General features: G+C 36.0%; 1 protein-coding gene across 1 annotated transcript in view; it reads right to left on the bottom strand.

Annotated features, from left to right (window-relative positions):
• Positions 1-17,543, bottom strand: part of LAMA2 (laminin subunit alpha 2) — a 421,382-nt gene that overhangs the window by 297,376 nt on the left and 106,463 nt on the right. Inside the window, exons 11-12 of the mRNA XM_040965651.1 lie at positions 7,079-7,219; positions 3,477-3,647 (exon numbers count right to left, since the gene is read on the bottom strand). Coding sequence (XP_040821585.1) covers positions 3,477-3,647; positions 7,079-7,219 — 312 coding nt within the window. The remainder of the gene's footprint in view (positions 1-3,476; positions 3,648-7,078; positions 7,220-17,543) is intronic.

Below are 17,543 nucleotides of genomic sequence, written 5' to 3'. Positions count from 1 at the left end.
GTAGCAAATTTTAATTAAGAAAAAAAAAAAGAGATCATAATTCAATTTACACAAAATTCTAATTCCAGTCATTTCTGACAAAGCTAATCAAATCAAATCAAGTTTTTGAGTTTGGCTTGCATTCAACCCACATCATTAATATCAAACTATTTGCTGAATTTCTCTTAGTGATAAGAACTACCCTGCCCTATAAACCCCAACTGCCCATCTCTTTCTAAACCACAGCTTTAATCTGGGATCAGTGAAGCAGAGCTGAAAATCCAGCTAATCCAACCAATGGTTTCCCTTCAGAAGCCAGCTGCTTTTGTGTCGCCGATGCTCCTGCTTGTGTGCCTCTTAAACTACATTACTGGCCTTCCTGGCAAGGACAGGAGCAATTTAAAAACTTCTCTGTGCTAGAAACAGAAAGATGCCATAATGTTGCAGAAAATAGAAAATGTTTTGTAAAAGACAAATCACATAACATTAATTTAATAACATTTGGGAGACATAATTTCAAACCAGTGGTAATGCCAGAAGCGGAAACAGGCTATGCCAGATTCTCTGAGAACTCTATATATGCAGTGAAATTGCTTTTGGAAGCTATACTAACTATTTCAGACCACCAGGGTAACTTTAAGTAAATGGTTATTTCAATGTTCCAGTAGCACCAGGTTTATAAAAGTAGTACATTGTCCCAGATCTGAAGTTCCCAAAATGTTTCTGAGCAGTTTGGAGCAAATCAGTATATTCTTTGTCTTCCATAACTTGCTACTTTTACCTGTTTCATGCTTAACCAAATACCCTAAAACCAACCCTTAACACTTACCAAATATTTAAGAAATAAACACCTCCTAGGATAGCACTGTGCTTACCTGATGTAATTCCCTTTGTTTACAATGAGATGGAAAAATTGTCAATTGAACTTGCTATTTGTGCCAAATGTTCATTCTCACATAACAAAGAATTCACAAATGCTAATGAGGAATTAATTCACAGCTGAGATTAAGAATTTTTTTTTTCAATGGATAGCATAATATTTGCTGGTCTCATACTCAAAATACTGTGATCACTTATTTAATCACTTCTTTCATCCTGAAGAATAAAAGAGAGATTATACTTCTTTGCCAAATGGACTTGTGTTCCTAAATTTTATTATAATAGAGAAGACTTTTATGTCTGCAAAGTGTGCCATGTGAATGAATTTTTATTATTGGGAGTTAGATTCCTAAGAAAGGAACAAGGGAACAAGGGTGTTTCCACTACAAGAGAATATGTACAGCAGATTCTTTCCCTTGCAAGTTGCCTTGGTAAATGTTTAAAAATTTGTTTCATAAACATTTAGAGAAAGCTAATAACATGTCATAAATATTTTTTAAACTAGGGAATTAACACTCAAAAACCAGAGGAGGGATTATGTACCCACAGCCTACTAGTCATGGATGTAACTGAAATTCTATTTAAGCAGATGCACTAGTGTCTTGATGTACTATTTTTGTCAGATTCTGGCAATAACTTTGAATTGAACAGCAATTACTGGTAAAAAATTTAGCCTCAACTATTTAGAAGAGTGGCTTTATTGAATTTATAAACAAGGCTCTACAATTTTCCATTTCCTTAGGAAGATATTAAATCAACCAAGCTAAGCATGTTATCATGACTATAATTTACGTGATGGGACATGACAGTTAAGATGTACTGTGGTAATTTTTGAGAGCTTGCAGTATTATTGTAGTATCAAAAATTTATACGGTTCAGTTATTAAGGCAAATTGTTTCATTCATACTGAGATGCCTGACAGTAAACCACCAAGGGTTTCCACATTACATTTAAAAACGTCTTCCTTATTCAGACAATTTACACACCCTGTTACCATTATTTTGTTCACTGAGTAGAAACTGGAACACAGACAAACACATAGTTCTGTGTGAAAATGATCTGTAGGGGAATTTTCATCATGGGTGGTAATAAGAAACATTAGAAGCCAGGTTATAAGCCAAGATAAGGGGAGTTATCTTTGGGAGCCAACAGCAATGAGCAGGATGTCCAAATCCTTTTCTGGGATAATATTTAGCAACCCATTGACTTGCTTTCCTTCTGTCAATTTGATTTTCAGCCAACAAAAAGAAACAGCATATGACCAAAGAAGAAATGATGGAAAATGTGGTTATTTCTATAAATGTTATCATAAAATTATAAGAATTCTGGGTCATATTCAATTTAGAGCCAAAGCTCTTCTTGGAGTTCTTCATAGCAATTAAAAAATTATGCTCATTTAGGTTTTGGCAAATTTAAGCAATAGAAATTAAAGTCTTCTCTGTTATTTTACGTTTGTTGGGAATACAGGAGGTTCCTAAATAGAACAGGATAAAATGACTTGTCATGAAAGGCCTTGCAAATAAAAGTTTAATTAGATTTTTATTACAGCTATTGAATTTCATGGAACATACGCTGTCTCTTTAAAAATATAAGTTCACTGAAAACTTGTTTTATTAATTTACACTCTTTTTTGTAATAGCACTTAGAAGCCTGTTAAAACTAGGAAATTGTCCATGAGTTACAATTTATCAACTGGCTAAAACCACTGTTTCCCATTCATAGAGTAGCATGTAAGGTACTGATTTTTTCTATTCTAATACTCAGACATACAGAGAATTACAAATTATAAATATACTTATGCTTACTCCTTAAAAATACCACTGCATTCTTGAGAATCTGGTTTAAGCATCAGAACTTTTGGTGCCATACAGTCAGTTGAACTTCATAGGAAAAGCAAGTACTCGTATGAAATTTAGTTTGCAACCAATTCTTAGGCAAAATAAAATGAAACAGCAAACACAAAGCACATTACCTAGGTAAGCACTCACACAGAAGAGGGGGATAAGAATGCCTGTAACTGCAAGGCTACATTTGCGTATCTGTATATGTTTGCACATCTATAAGTGTGATTTAAGACATACATTTTCCATCTGTCACTTTCAAGATAATTCTCTGTCTATAGGACATATGTTGTTTACATGGTCTCATGACAAGCATTAAATTTGTCATGTAATAATTTTTCCCAATGAACATTCATACCAGGACAAGCAGTGCTCTTGAATATCAGTTTTAAATGTAATAGACACAGATGTCACTAAATAGCACTCCATAGGCAACTCTACACAGGAGCTATCTCTAGAATATACAACATGGCTTCTTCCAAAATCTATAATTCATTTGATAAAAATATCCTAGCATCTTAATTAACTTCTCCATTCAAAAAGCCTGCACAGAAATCCAGCTGTCTGTGGACAAAGTTGTGTACGAGGGATGCCAAGAGACAGTAATCCATCGATAGCCAGCACACACAACATGGGAGAAAGGACCAAGTTGGTATAACTTGGCAGTTCTGGCACAATGCTCGGTGTTTGACATCATCTTTCTTTAGTGAAATACTGAACAAAACCCCTGCTCATTACCTGTCCATTGAAGCAGAGTCGTGAGAAGGATGCACTTACTTTGTTCCCCAGGTATGCAGCTGGTGCACTCCAGTAGTAGCTGTTGGGTAGGCTTTGCCGGACCTGTGTGTTACTGATGCTGATCTCTGGAGAATCCAAATTGTCTCGCTGAGGAGCAACTCGAATGCGGTCAGAGATGTCAGTCAGATACCAGCCACTCATGTCTTGTATCTTAGAGAAAGACACAATTAACATTAAGTCAAAAAGAAAAAACTCCATCAGTTCCTTTCATATTTCTTATAGTATCTATCTTTGGCAATTTATTCCTAAAAATCTGAGAAAGTCAGAGCAAGAAAGACAGAAGGAGATCTCCCCCAAAGCGGTTCAGTGGTTTAATGCTCTTAATGCTCTCAATAACCTATGTTTGGAAAGGCCAAATCTGGGAGCAGAGAACACAAATCTGGGAGCAAAGGACACAAATCTGGGAGCAGAGGTCCTATGTGTGGCGGGGACTCAACTATCAGAGCCAATACCATTGCTTCCCAGTGTTTATGCTAGCAGAAAACTATTCCCAAAAGCTGAGCTGGCATACAAAACCCAGGTAGAGAGAGGACTGATGGGGAGAAAGATGTTCCATCCACTGTTCACTCCCCAAATGGCCACAGTGGCAGGAGCTGACCCAATCCAAAGCCAGGAGCCAGGAGACCCTTCCAAGCTACCCACATGAGTGCAGCATCCCAAGAAACTGGGCTATTCTCTGCTGATTTCCCAGGCCCCACTCAGAGAGCTGGAGTAAAAAGTGGAACTGCTGGGACACAAATGGGTGTCCATATGAGAAGTAGCAGGAGGATTAGCCAGTAGAGTTATTGCACTGGCATAAGGCTTTAAATTTCCTATTTTTTTTTGCTCCACTAGTAATTTCTTGTTATTGGTGGAAATTATTACAAAATATGTTAACATATGTACAGAAAAGTCTCAAAAATTTCACAGAAGGACCCGGAACGGTTGCCTAGTGGCTAAAGTCCTCTCTTTGAATGTGCCAGGATCCCATATAGACACTGGATCTAATCCCAGCAGCCCCACTTCCCATTCAGCTCTCTGCTTGTTCCCTGGGAAAGCAGTCAAGGACAGCTCAAAGCCTTGGGACCCTGCACCCATGTGGGAGACCCGGAAGAGGCTCCTGGCTACGGATTGGCACAGCTCCGGCCATTGTGATTACTTGGGGAGTGAATCATCAGATGGAAGATCTTCCTCTCTGTCTCTCCTCCTATGTATATATCTCACTTTACAATAAAAATAAATAAATTTTTTTTAAAAATTCACAGAAGACAGCATTTTAAAACTTTGTCTATAAAATGCTTTGAAATCCATACACAGTTTAATCATGATACACATTTTAAAAAACTTTTTGAAGAAAATAAATAAAAGCAAGAACCAGAAAGCTTTCAATTCAACATTTCCTCCTTTCCTATTCTTAAAATTTCATCTGTGGAGCTTAGACATTTGACTCCACTAACATGTTACTATGAAAATACTGCATATATCACTTCCTATAGAGCCCCAAAACCTAGATTGCACATTCAATAAAGTTATTTTTTAAAGGGATAAGCATGCTGTAATGATTTGCATTTTCATCTTTATGTTCCAAAGTCAAGCACATGGACATTTTTCAAATTTAAAGCATCCCGTGTTTTAAATACCATCAAATAATAAAGTATCCTACCAAGTAAGAACAATATCTTGGTCACTAACATTTCTGGCTTCCAGCCACTGGTAACCTACTAAACCTAGGTGATATATTTGGAACAGTGTACATCAGGAAGCAAAAAGTAGAGACAGCATGCAGTGATTTTAAAAACCTATTCATATACATAGTATTTGATTCTTCTTGTTCTAACACTCCAAAGTCACGGGGACTTCTTTAGTCAACAGAGAAATAGAATCTAGATAACAAGTTATCGGCCACATACACCACGTAGGTCCCTTCTGTTTATAGTATCATTCTTGGTCTTTGTAAAAACAGTTATGCATGATTCAGTGGATGTGGCTTCCATAGATCAAGGTATGACTGCCCTTTCTATTCCTTGGCTAGCTAAGAAATTCTCCTCACTGTGGAGCAGGATAGAGTGTTGGCTGGAATTTTACAAATAAAATGAGAAAATTAAGGATAGATGTCTATTTGCTGTTGACCTTTCTGTGGTCCACTCCAACAGCAGCAGTTTTTATATAATACACACAGTGATAAAGGCTCAACTGATATCTTATTATTTAAAACATGACTGGAAAGCTGTATAGACATAGTAAAATACTTGACAGCTGTGTTCAGATTCTTTAATACATTGTAGTTTCGGAAAACAGCAGTCTTCATAGAACATGGCTTTGATTACATAATTTCTCTCTTTGAAGTCCCTTAATGACTTTCCAAAGAGAATATAATTCACTTCTCACCCTACTCAAGCACCTGAGCTATAGTTTCTTACTCTCTATATTACTCTCTCTCCAACCTGCTTTTCAGTATTTGACAGTCTTACATTCAGCTCTTTAGGCTATCTGTAATTTTCTAAATGTCTCTCTTCCTTCACATACCTTTTCTATAAGCAAACAAAAATCCTGTCTGCACTGAGAGGCAGTGCCCACCATGAAGGTATTCATTGTAGAAAAAGAAAATCAACAGTTTGAGTAATAACAATTTTCCAATGACTTAAGAAGGATAGCAGTAGCCATTCAATAGCAATTATTCATGAGAGCCAAGTTAGCAACAAATTGTGGTTGAAAACCCGGACATACATGTGTATGATATAGGTAGATAATTTGGGGGTTGGGGCTAGCTCACTTATTTATTTTCCCTGTTTCCTTGGATGTCAAAGAGAGGGAGAAAGAGGCAGAATGGGAGAGGAAGGGAGCAGGAAAGGTGAGAGAGGAGAGTGGAGAGAGTGAGAGAAGGAGAAGAATAGGGAGGGACAAAAGGGAGAGAATAGAGAGACAGAAAAAGAAAGTGATTTTGTTTTTATCTTCCAGTTAACTCCCCAATGATTCTAACAGTGGGGAGTTGACAAATATGAAGCTAAGCACTAGAAGTCAATCCAGATCTCTTACGTGGGTAATAGGGACCCAGACACTTGAGGTATCAGCTACTGCTTCCTAGGGTATATGTTAGCAGGAAGCTGAAATTAGGAATAGAACTAGACTTGAACCCAATCATATAAAGGATGAAGATGTCCCAAATGATATTTTAACTGTGGTACTAAGAATCTGCCTCAAGAAGAGTTCATTTCTTAACTTGCATACAAAAACCACAGTGTGTGAAAAATTAAATTCTTAACATCCCCATCCAATGTTTCTTAAGTCATGTATTTTGGAATTGAAACATCATCATTAATCCCATTTTTGTTTCATATACTAATTTTAACATCGAAAAGTTAGGGTCTGTATATTGTAAATGGATCCAGTCTTCACACTATTACAAATGCAACTTTGACCCTTTGAGTGAAGAAACAGAATAGGAAGAAAATCTCATAGCCTTGTGATAACTTTAAGCCAAAATTCATAACTAGACAAAAACTTTTAAAAGTTGTTGTTAAATGATCACAGCAAAGACCCAACGACCCGTGGTTCAGGCAGGGAAAGATCTATGGGTCAGGAAGGGAATGGGGATTGCTTACATTGCCATAGGTCCAGTAGGAACTTTGGCATCTGTTTGAAACTCCTGAACAGAAACATTCTTCACAACCTTTTGGATTATCCTGTTGCAAATTGAAGAAGCCTGCCTTGCAACGACTGCAGTCACCTCCTTCAACGTTCTCCTGTAAATACACAAATGCGTTAGCAACAAACAAAAGCAATTTGTAGAATGAAGGTCTCTGCTTATATCTGTAAACAGGAAATACTGCTACACATCTCTTCACTTTCCTCTCGATCATGTTTTAGGATATTATAGTGTGTTCAAAACCCTGCACAAAATCTCATGGTTAAGAAATATCTAACCACACTTCAAGGAATGATTACTGGATACTAAATTACCTTAATAAAAATTACAAATTTGATTTTTGCATATGTTAAGGATAGGGAATCAATGTCATAATAAATAAATATGCTTGACTGACATGGATCCATTCAGATGCGTTCCTTTGTGTCATTGAGCTATTAGAGCTACTTCATCTTAAAACAAGGATAGAGCTAATATTAAAGACATTAAAATAAAGGATGAACTTAGAACAGAACATGGTTCTTAAGCCAATTGTAAAACACTTCTCATAGATTAAAATTATATACATTCCAGGCAGCATAAGAACTTGACAACTAAGCAGATGGGGAGAGGAGTTACTGCGTTCCTGATTTGACCGGGTCAGAAATGAGCATGCTTTTTCCCTCTGCTTCCTTTACCTAACAAGTACAGCCAATTAATTCAATTATATTATGTCAAAAAATTGTTCTTGTTCAGTAACTGCTCTCCAGATTGCTTTGATTAATCCTAGTTGCAGCACACTCAAAATCATTTATAGGTAAGCCACAACTTGGGCTTAGACCTGTGACAGTTTATTCTATAATAAATGGGAAAGTTCTTGATGTAAAGAATGTTTAAACTTGACTAATACTGGTAAAAGAAGGTTTCCTAGCTTTAGGGTAGCAAGTTTTCAATATTACCCAAACATGTATTTACTCCTCTTTCACGAATTCCTTTATAATGCCATTTGAAAGCTTTCCTTTTTTGTTAAAGAATCAGCCTGCTTCTCCAGTGTGTTTTGTAGCTGTTTATGCATTGCCTCATTATAATCACACAGCTGTTTTGTATGACTGTACTCTCCAACTTTATACCAAAATCTACTTGAAGGTAGAAATTGCATTTAGTCAACACTAACCCCTAGCTTCATAAAAATCCATTAAATGAAACTTGATTGTAATGTTCTTTATTTATGACAAGGGGTTATGCACACAGTAGATAATTAATAATAGGAGGTTTGAATAAGCCCATGTTGAGCAGAATATAAAGATAATAGAATTTATGCATATTCAGGGCCCGGCGCGGTGGCGCAAGTGGTTAAAGGTCCTCGCCTTGCACGCCCGGGATCCCATATGGGCGCCGGTTCTAATCCCGGCAGCCCCGCTTCCCTTCCAGCTCCCTGCCTGTGGCCTGGGAAAGCAGTCGAGGACGGCCCAAAGCTTTGGGACCCTGCACCCGCGTGGGAGACCCGGAAGAGGCTCCTGGCTTCGGATCGGCATAGTATCGGCCCGTTGCACTCACTTGGGGAGTGAATCATCGGATGGAAGATCTTCCTCTCTGTCTGTCCTCTCTGTATATCCGCCTTTCCAATGAAAAAATAATAAAAATAAATCTTTAAAAAAAAAAGAATTTATGCATATTCAAGCAAAAACAGAAAAAACTGGCATAAGAAGAAGGAGAAGGCTGAGGTGGTAGCACTTTAAGCTATACTCCTCAGCCCTGTAGGGCTGGCATGCCATGAATGGGAATTCATATCCCAGCTGCTCCATTCCTGATGAAGCTTATGAACTAGGAAAGCAATGGAGGAGACTTAGAAGAAGCTTTTGGATCCCAGCTTCAGATCAGCTCAGCTCTGGCCAACAAGGGGTGAGGGAACAAAAGAGCAGACGGAAGATCTTATCTCTCCTTCTCCTACTCTCTCTGTAAAATTTACCTATCAAATAAAATAAACATCAAAAAAAGGAGAAGGAATTTCAAATAATGAAAAAGAACATCTCCTTATGATGCAAAGAATTTGTTGAAATTTAGTTTTTAGCTCTTAATTTCTGACTTATTTACAGGGTAGATCATTTTTATATTGATGACACTATCAACAATGGGATGTCCATAATCCTGTTTCATAGTGCTTAAATTTTAGCACCATGGAATGCACATATAGCGAAGTATTGTCACTACAATTCTTGTCAATTTTTATATTTATTCTAGACTAAATTTGGGAGCCAGTCACTTAATACTGTTCTCTTATATGGCTGGCAAACCCCAGTCAGCTGAGCTATCACTGCTGGCTCTTAGACAACGTATAAGGAAGAACCAAGAGAAATGTGCCAAGGTTGGGGGTCAAATTCAGGCACTTGATTCAGAGGCTTCAGCATCCTAACCATTAGGTGAAATACCTGTCATGTCAGTCTGTAGTCTTAAGGTATTTGTCAGATATTTTGATTCGACAGGTGTCAGTAAAACCATCAAATTAATATATCTCTAGTGACAAATGAATCCCCAAAACACTGAAATAGGGAGCATCTTGAAAGGGCATACAGACTGAAAATTCAAAACACAGCACCTGTTCCACTGAGGACATAATACAGCTGTTTTGAATATTGTGTCTTTACATGCTTTGTCTCATCTACTTCTCATTTGCTCTTAGTTGATACCAAATAAGACCACTTTTCTGAAGTTCATACCACGTTCTATAATTAGAAAATGTTAGCATTAGTTACAATTTTTTAGCTCTACTTCCACTCGGTAATATGACTTTAAAAAAAAATCACAATTAAATAATTGCATGCTGAATGTAAGTGAATAACCTGAAGTAAAAAGTTAGGCAGGAATTCTGGATGCCATAAAGACAGGTCAGTCACAGTTTCTGTGTAAAAACCAAAGGCTAGTTCAGGAAGCGTTACACACACTATTTTAATGCAAGGCAGAATAGTGTATGTGCACTTCAGAAATGAAATACATTCTGATAACTTAGGTGAGAAAGCAGACATTTCTGTTTTGAGAATTTGATCCATTTTTATGATAAGAATGCTATGTTTCCTAAACCTTGAAACACAATCTAAGAATGAACTTTTCAGCAGAGCCAGGATGAGAAGAAATTTGAAATAAGGAATTTGAAAAGTAGAAAGTACATTTATTATATATGCTTCCAAAACAAATATATTTTGTTGCATTTTAAAAACCAATCTTATAATACAAAAGTAAAATGGAGGATGCAGAACAATTCAGGGAAAAATGTGTCAAGCAAAAACTATCACATAGATATCAATATTGTGGGGTACCAACACTTTTTATTAAAAAATGTAAATGTACTGAGTAATTCTGATATGCTTCCGGGAAGCTCACTTGTTTCTTATAATCCAGTGTGTTTGTCCTTAGGTAGGTAACATTTAAATATAGTGAGGGGATAAGAATATTTCCCCACAGGAATTACTAAGTTGCTAACTGTTGTCCAGCAGGAGAAAAATAGAGCTATTTTTGAGGCACTTAAGTACACAGCAGAATGTCTACAAAATGTGTGACAATTGAATACAATAGGAGTACGGTTAACACAAGTGATCTGGGAAGCTCAAACCATACACTTTACAGTGTACATGATGCTAATATATAAACCCTCCTAACACCTGCCCTATGATCGTGTCTTTGTATACTAGTCACTTCAGATGCCTATATGCCAGCAGTTCGATATAAGGTAAATTCCTGGTTTTGTTGAGTGAAATGCCCTAAGACTTCAGCTTTACTTCTGGAAGTTCTGGAGAAGGAATGGTTAAGGCCAGTCAAACGGGTGCTTGCTATCAATGTGACAAGCTCCCAATCAAATCCTTAGACATCAAGACCTGCATGAGTTTTTCCAGTTATCAACACTCCGTTTCTGTGATAACTTACTGCTGGAAAATTAAGCTCTCTGTATGATCCCATAGATGACTAGTGAAGTCCATACTTGGTCTCTCTTGCACTTCCTTGTGTATTTCTTGTCTTTGGCAACTTCAGCCTGTAAGGTTTTGTGTAATAAACCATACTATGATGAGAGTACCTATTTTTGTGAGTTCTCTGAGCGAACAACTTAAAATAGAGAGTTGGCTTTGAGACCCCTAACACTTCATATTAAAGAATATTGGATGTATGCACTTAAAAATGTGTTATTCTAGTGGTAGTTTTTCTTAGCTTATTGTTACAGATCTCTGAACCAAAAATACTTTAGTTTGATACAGGTCCTCCAATCTATCCAAATTCTCTCCTAAGGTACAATTCACGTCAATTTTCCTCACAATGGATTATCACATCTTAATATTATCATGTACTTTATATAATATTGCTCCACATATCAACTGAATACCAAAACTTCATATCTTTTGACTCCCAGTTTTTAATTTTGCATCTGTACCAGAGTGGATTAAAATTATATCACCCCAAGTAATTACTATGCAATACTAGTTAACCATAAAAAAGGAATAAAATTCTGTTCTTTGCAACAAAATGGATGCAACTGGAAATGATTCTGCTTAGCAAAATAAGCCAATCTCAAAAAAAACTAAATGCCCCATGTCTTCTCAGTGGAAATTAATACAGAATACACATAGAGAAAAGTGTAAGAATGAAATGGTCACTTGAAGACAATGGTTGTTTTTAGCATGTGTTCATACTCCAGTGAAAATAGGTTTTGTGGTGTTTTTACTTGTTGAATATTATAACTAGTGAATATAGTGAATAGTCTGTCACTATAGAGTGGATTAAAATTATATCAGCTCAAGTAATTTTGAAGTGATGGAATGGAAAGGTGGTGTATTGAGGTGGAAGGAATGAGATAAGTCTGGTTATATTCTTGAAACTGTACCTATTGAATTCAGGAATTCTGTTCTCCAGAATTTAATGAGTTAAAAGAATGAGTTCTTTGTGAAATTTTATTTGTCTCAACCTCAAATCATCAATAAATACTCTGTACATTATTTTTTGTTATCCCTTCACTCTTCATTTCATTAGTTCACTTACTGAATCATAGCAAAGCCAATCTAAGCAAGGCACTGTAAGACACTGAGGAAAATATAAAAGTATCCTCAAGAGGATCACAACAAAGGAAATTAGAGAATTTATTACCAGAGATCCCTATATTCCTGAAAGAAAACCAAGATAGAAAAGCCATCATATGGCAGAGTGAAAATCATGTATTCCAAGATTTCTATTACAATATTCAAGTAGGCTACAGTGGTGTTATCTAATTAGAATGATTCCAGAAATCAGCACAAAATAAAGACAATTTATCGAGACAAATAAATACAAGCAGTGAAGCTGTAATTTTTGGCATTGCTTTTCATTTATGTTAGAATTTTGGCAGAAATGATGCCTTAGATGGTGTTGCCATATATCTCAGTCCATAGAGCAAAACTGGGAATATACTTAAGTCTAAATATCTAACGATGATAATAGTTTATATATTTCTACTCTAACGACATTTTATCCATTCTGATTTTTTTATTGATCTCCTTCTCAAAGTTATTAACATAAAGAAATAAAAATGTTAGTTATTTTTATTAATTTAAAAAGTGGGAAACAGAAGCACATTTTTCATCCAACACTTCACTTCCCAAAGGCCCACAACAGCCAGGGTCAAAGCCTGAGGCCAGGGGCTCAGGCTCACACAGCAGCCATCCCACCAGAGTTGTTGAGTGTTCACCTGCTACATGAAGGCATTAGCAGGCATCAGGAACGGGGAGTGAATCTCAGACTCAACCCGCCGCAGACACTTCAGAATGACATGCAGGCACCAACGTCAGTGACTGTCTTAACCACCGTGCCAAATGTCTGCCCCAAATTATGCAACCTAATTATCCAGCTGAACAAAATTCCGTTTAAATCAGTATTTCTACTAAGCATTGTATTCTGCTATCCATCGCTGTTATCCAAGTCGCTGGTTTAATGAAAATTTTCACATTGAATGCTATGAAAGTGATAATTTTGAGAATACTCCAGAGTACCACTTTATGGAGATTAATATTTACATCACCATGCTTTCTTAAGACAAAATATTTGACTTTCACCCTTTGTTTCTAGATCATTTTCTGAAATAAGCAAAAAATTGAATATATGCTAATAATAGTCTAATAATAGTCTGCACTCTTTCTACTGGAAATAATCCAGATACTTTATCATTTTATACACTGTGATACTTCAGGTCACTTCAGGTTAGACCAGTATTCTCAACCAATTCTACCTGTTTTTCATTAACAAGTCCCTAAGGAATCTGCTTATTTTTTCCGTTCCATCTCCACCATGAAATTTTAATACTACACATACACTGAATGTGCAGATGAACGGGGTGAATGCTTGCTTTCAACATAAAAAGAATATGTAATATTTTGCCCTCAACAGCCAACTCTTATCCCATTAAGGACAAATGTGTGCTTTAGACACATACCGCCTTGAATGTCTTTAGTTGAATGTCTAATTAAATGTATCCTGTCATATCCTATATATAATGGGGACCCGTTTTTCCCATGATACTCTTTTCCTCTGAAAATAAACTTGGTTTAGAAAATTCTATCTCTTTCTCTTATTCTGATTTATTGAAGTTAGATTCTGGTGTGTTGACATCAATTTTCCTTTTGTTATTGCTTCCTCACTGCAGGTTCCCTCTGGAGAGTTAGAGTAACAATAGTTTGTATTCTTTTTCATGAAGCAGTCTCATTGTAAATTAGGTACAACTTTAGCAGCACATGTTTAACTGTGTTTGTTAGTCAACTGGGAATTGTACTGACAAAGTTACCAGGAATATTTCTAGTGACATGCAAGCTATGCTCTATGATAATTGCTTCATGAATGTTGCAGTCTGCTTGGTATTGTGGTTTTCTGTAAGTAACTGCCAAGTTTTCCTATCTAATGGTCTTCACACTAATATATCAAAGCATTAGGAGATATTAATGAATGGGAGGATAATTAGTTAATTGGCAGTAGACGATGTCGAGTGTTTAAACTTTTTTTTTCCTAAGGCTACATGATACACATTGTATATCAGGAAAGCAACAGAGTAGGAAATAAAGGAAAATTGTTTTTCATTTTCAAAACCTTAGCTTTTCATATTGACTATAAATGGAACCAGGGCAATAGGTAAAGCAGAAGGACAAACTTTCCTCAGGAACTATTGTAACAGGGAAAGTAACCTTGGTATAGAATAAGGCTGCATGACAAATACAATAAGGGTAGGTGCAAATGTGTAGCCAAGGAGCAGGTGAGAGGTCAGAGGATGGAAAATTGGCAACAGGAAACATCAACACTAAATGGATTCTTGTTAAACCGGCCTAATAATGTTTACTCATGAACATGAACCAAGGTGAGAAAATCAAAAGGAGTGGAATTTATGTGTAAAATGACTTAATACGGTCCCTTCCATATGGTTCTACAGTTAGGGCTAAAGCAAACTATAAGGCTTAATCAATGGGCTCAAAGGAGCCTAAGGTTCAGTGTGGGAGAAAGTCTGTATAGATATGGTAATTTATCATTGTTATTATAATAGCAATAATTAATTATGTTATTATTAACCTTAGCTGTTGCAAAAGATAATGCCTCCATAATATGCCACATGGCTATTCTTATGCATAAATGAAAGAGGAGCATTTAGAACCAATGCAAATGCTGAAAATACTATACAAAGCCTATAGATAAAATTTGTGCAAAGCAAGGTAAACAAGAACAAAGAATAATGCAGTAGGAATGTATTCCTAGCTTCATATTCATACAGCATAGAGAAATTCAATGCTTAATTATACCTATTGATTAGCTAGAAAAGAGCTAAAGCTATCATTTCATAAATTATGAATTGCAACCCATAAGTGAATGACTGCCAAAATTTCACAATTGCCAGTTTCCTGACTTTCGTTTTTTTTTGTGTGTGTGATTCACATGTGTCACTGTTTAATAATTAAGAAAATACATAGAGTCCATGCCACCAAGGAAGTAAGCCAGATACATCAGAAGGGTGGAAACTGTGAATGATCATAAAGGAAAAAATAAACCAAAGGATTGTCCTTCATTATGATGACAAAATGACTTACATCAGTGGATCAAACTGGCTGAATGAGGTCTAAGCTCATACTGGAAAATTTCTGGTTAAGCAATTGGAAAGGGAGGATAAAGTTTTCCAGGATTCATACGGACGATGCAGTACCATAGTTGCAAAGACCCTGGTACTCAGGTTTTCAGTTAGGCTAGCAGATATAGCCAGAAGTTCTGAGAAGTGTAGACCAGATCACAGTGTTGTGAGCCATTAACTTAAAATATAAAATGAAGATAAAATTTAACTGCTGGTTTTTTTTTTTATTTCACTATGTAATATAAGGCTTCAATTAAAAAAATGAAACACAAGTTCGTACCTAAATCTAGATTAATTTGTGTTATTTATCAGATACTGCAATGCAAATACTTTACATGAATAATAAGATAGTAAGTGTAATTATTCAATTTCTTGCATGCACTGCTTGCAATAAACAAATGCCACAAATGAGACAACACTAATATACAGTAGACTTCTTATGTGTAAACCTGAGATTGACTTGCATCTTATAATTTGTAAGTAACACATTTCAAAATTGTTAATGATGCATGACAATTCATAGACATTTTAGATCTTGAGCTGGCATTACTTTCATTATACTTTGGAAGTATAATGAGGATCTTATTTACTAACATTTTCTAAAAAGGCCACAAAAGAAAATTCTAGATTTAACACTGCTAGTGTAGCTCATGTTATTTTAAGAATTTAACTCAGTTAAATTAGAATTTATTTTTATCTTCCATTAAAATAATTTTAGATTATTCGTTTTAAATTAGAAAGTATTTAAAAACGAGTAGAAAAGTACATATGACATCACTTACCCTAACACAAGAGGCAATAAAATATTTTTAACTTACATTTTTGCTTTAATTGCTTTATTTAAGAATAATACTTAGACAAAATTGCGTCTCCTTTCATTTCTTATTCTATTTCCTTCCCTCATTTTCTAGCATTAACTAGAGGCACAGGGAACATCTTCCATAAATTTATTTATAAATATCATTAAGAATAACAAATAATGTTGCCAAAAGTAATCTTTTATAAGCTATGATTTAAAAATGATTTTAAAGTTTTATCCTTATTTTGACTACTTACATCTGTGGGGTTTGTAATAATAACTCTACATGTGCATTCAATAAGTGGTAATAAAACCAGATCAGTATTTTCATTCCCATTAAAGCATGTTTGTTAATTTAAAAAACTCAAAAAGAGAAATAGCACATGTTTTCTCTAATACAAGGTATCCATCATGCAATTTGGAATGTATAGTGGTGGAGTAATGAAGACTACCATATCTAGAAGTGAAGACACAATGAAACAAGCGACTCTGCTTCCAAAAGGTGGACTCCCAATGCAAGTGTTGGATATACCTAAACAATGGGATGATGGACTGTCTGACATTGTGTGTACAAGTGTTGTCGAGGCACAACTAAATAGCAGACTGATGGAAATGTAACTCCTTATGAAGAGTGTAACATTATGGGAAAAATCAATTGGGTGGCAGAAAATGGGGGTAGGGAATCCAAGACTACATAGAATTGTATGATAAATTTCAAAAACAAAAATTCAAAATTGAAAACCCAAAAAGTGTTAAATCGTAATATTATGTACACGGGCCTAGCACAATGTTTTAGTGTCTAAATCCAAACTTTATAAATGCTGGGATCCCATATGGGCGTAGGTTCATGCTCCGGCTGCTCCAATTCCATCCAACTCCCTGTTTGTGGCCTGAGAAAGCAGCTGAGGACGGCCCAAAGCCTTGGAACCCTGCACCCGCATGGGGAACTGAGAAGAGGATCCTGGCTCCTGTTTGCTGGCTCCGGACTGGCTCAGCTGTGGCTCGTGCAGACAGGGCGGGCATGAACCAGTAGGAAAATCATTCTTTCTCTCCTGTCTGTAAATCTGCCTTTCCAAAAACAATGGAAAAGTCTTTGAAAAAATAAAATTAAATTATGTGAACTTTTGGGATATGTATAATGCTTCAATAAATATGTGCAGTGATCAAATATATCTATGCCAACTAATATTTATTATTCACTTTATGGCAAAAACATCTAAAGTCCTACCTTTGTGTTAATTAGTTTTCTTTTTATAAATACAGTGTATTAACCTTATATATAGCCATCCTATTGTGCCATGAAACTGAGCTGTATTTAAAAATTTTTTGTTATTATTATCATTTTGATACAGTTTCATGAACACTGGGATTTCCCTTAGCCCCTCCCAAGACCTCTTCCCCCATCCTACTGAATTCCCCTGTATTCCTATATCATAGTTCTTCATACACTGTCCTATATCCATCATTGAGGGCATGGAAAATGGCAGAGTCCAGCATCCTACTGTCGAGATACAGTAAACAGTTTCA

This window comes from Ochotona curzoniae, unplaced genomic scaffold, assembly GCF_017591425.1.
Source record: "Ochotona curzoniae isolate NIBS_2020 unplaced genomic scaffold, NIBS_Ocur_1.0 scaffold_3890, whole genome shotgun sequence".
In the NCBI taxonomy this organism is placed as follows: Eukaryota; Metazoa; Chordata; class Mammalia; order Lagomorpha; family Ochotonidae; genus Ochotona; species Ochotona curzoniae.
Note: the sequence above shows the minus strand (reverse complement) of the source record. Positions and strands in the feature narration are given on the sequence as shown.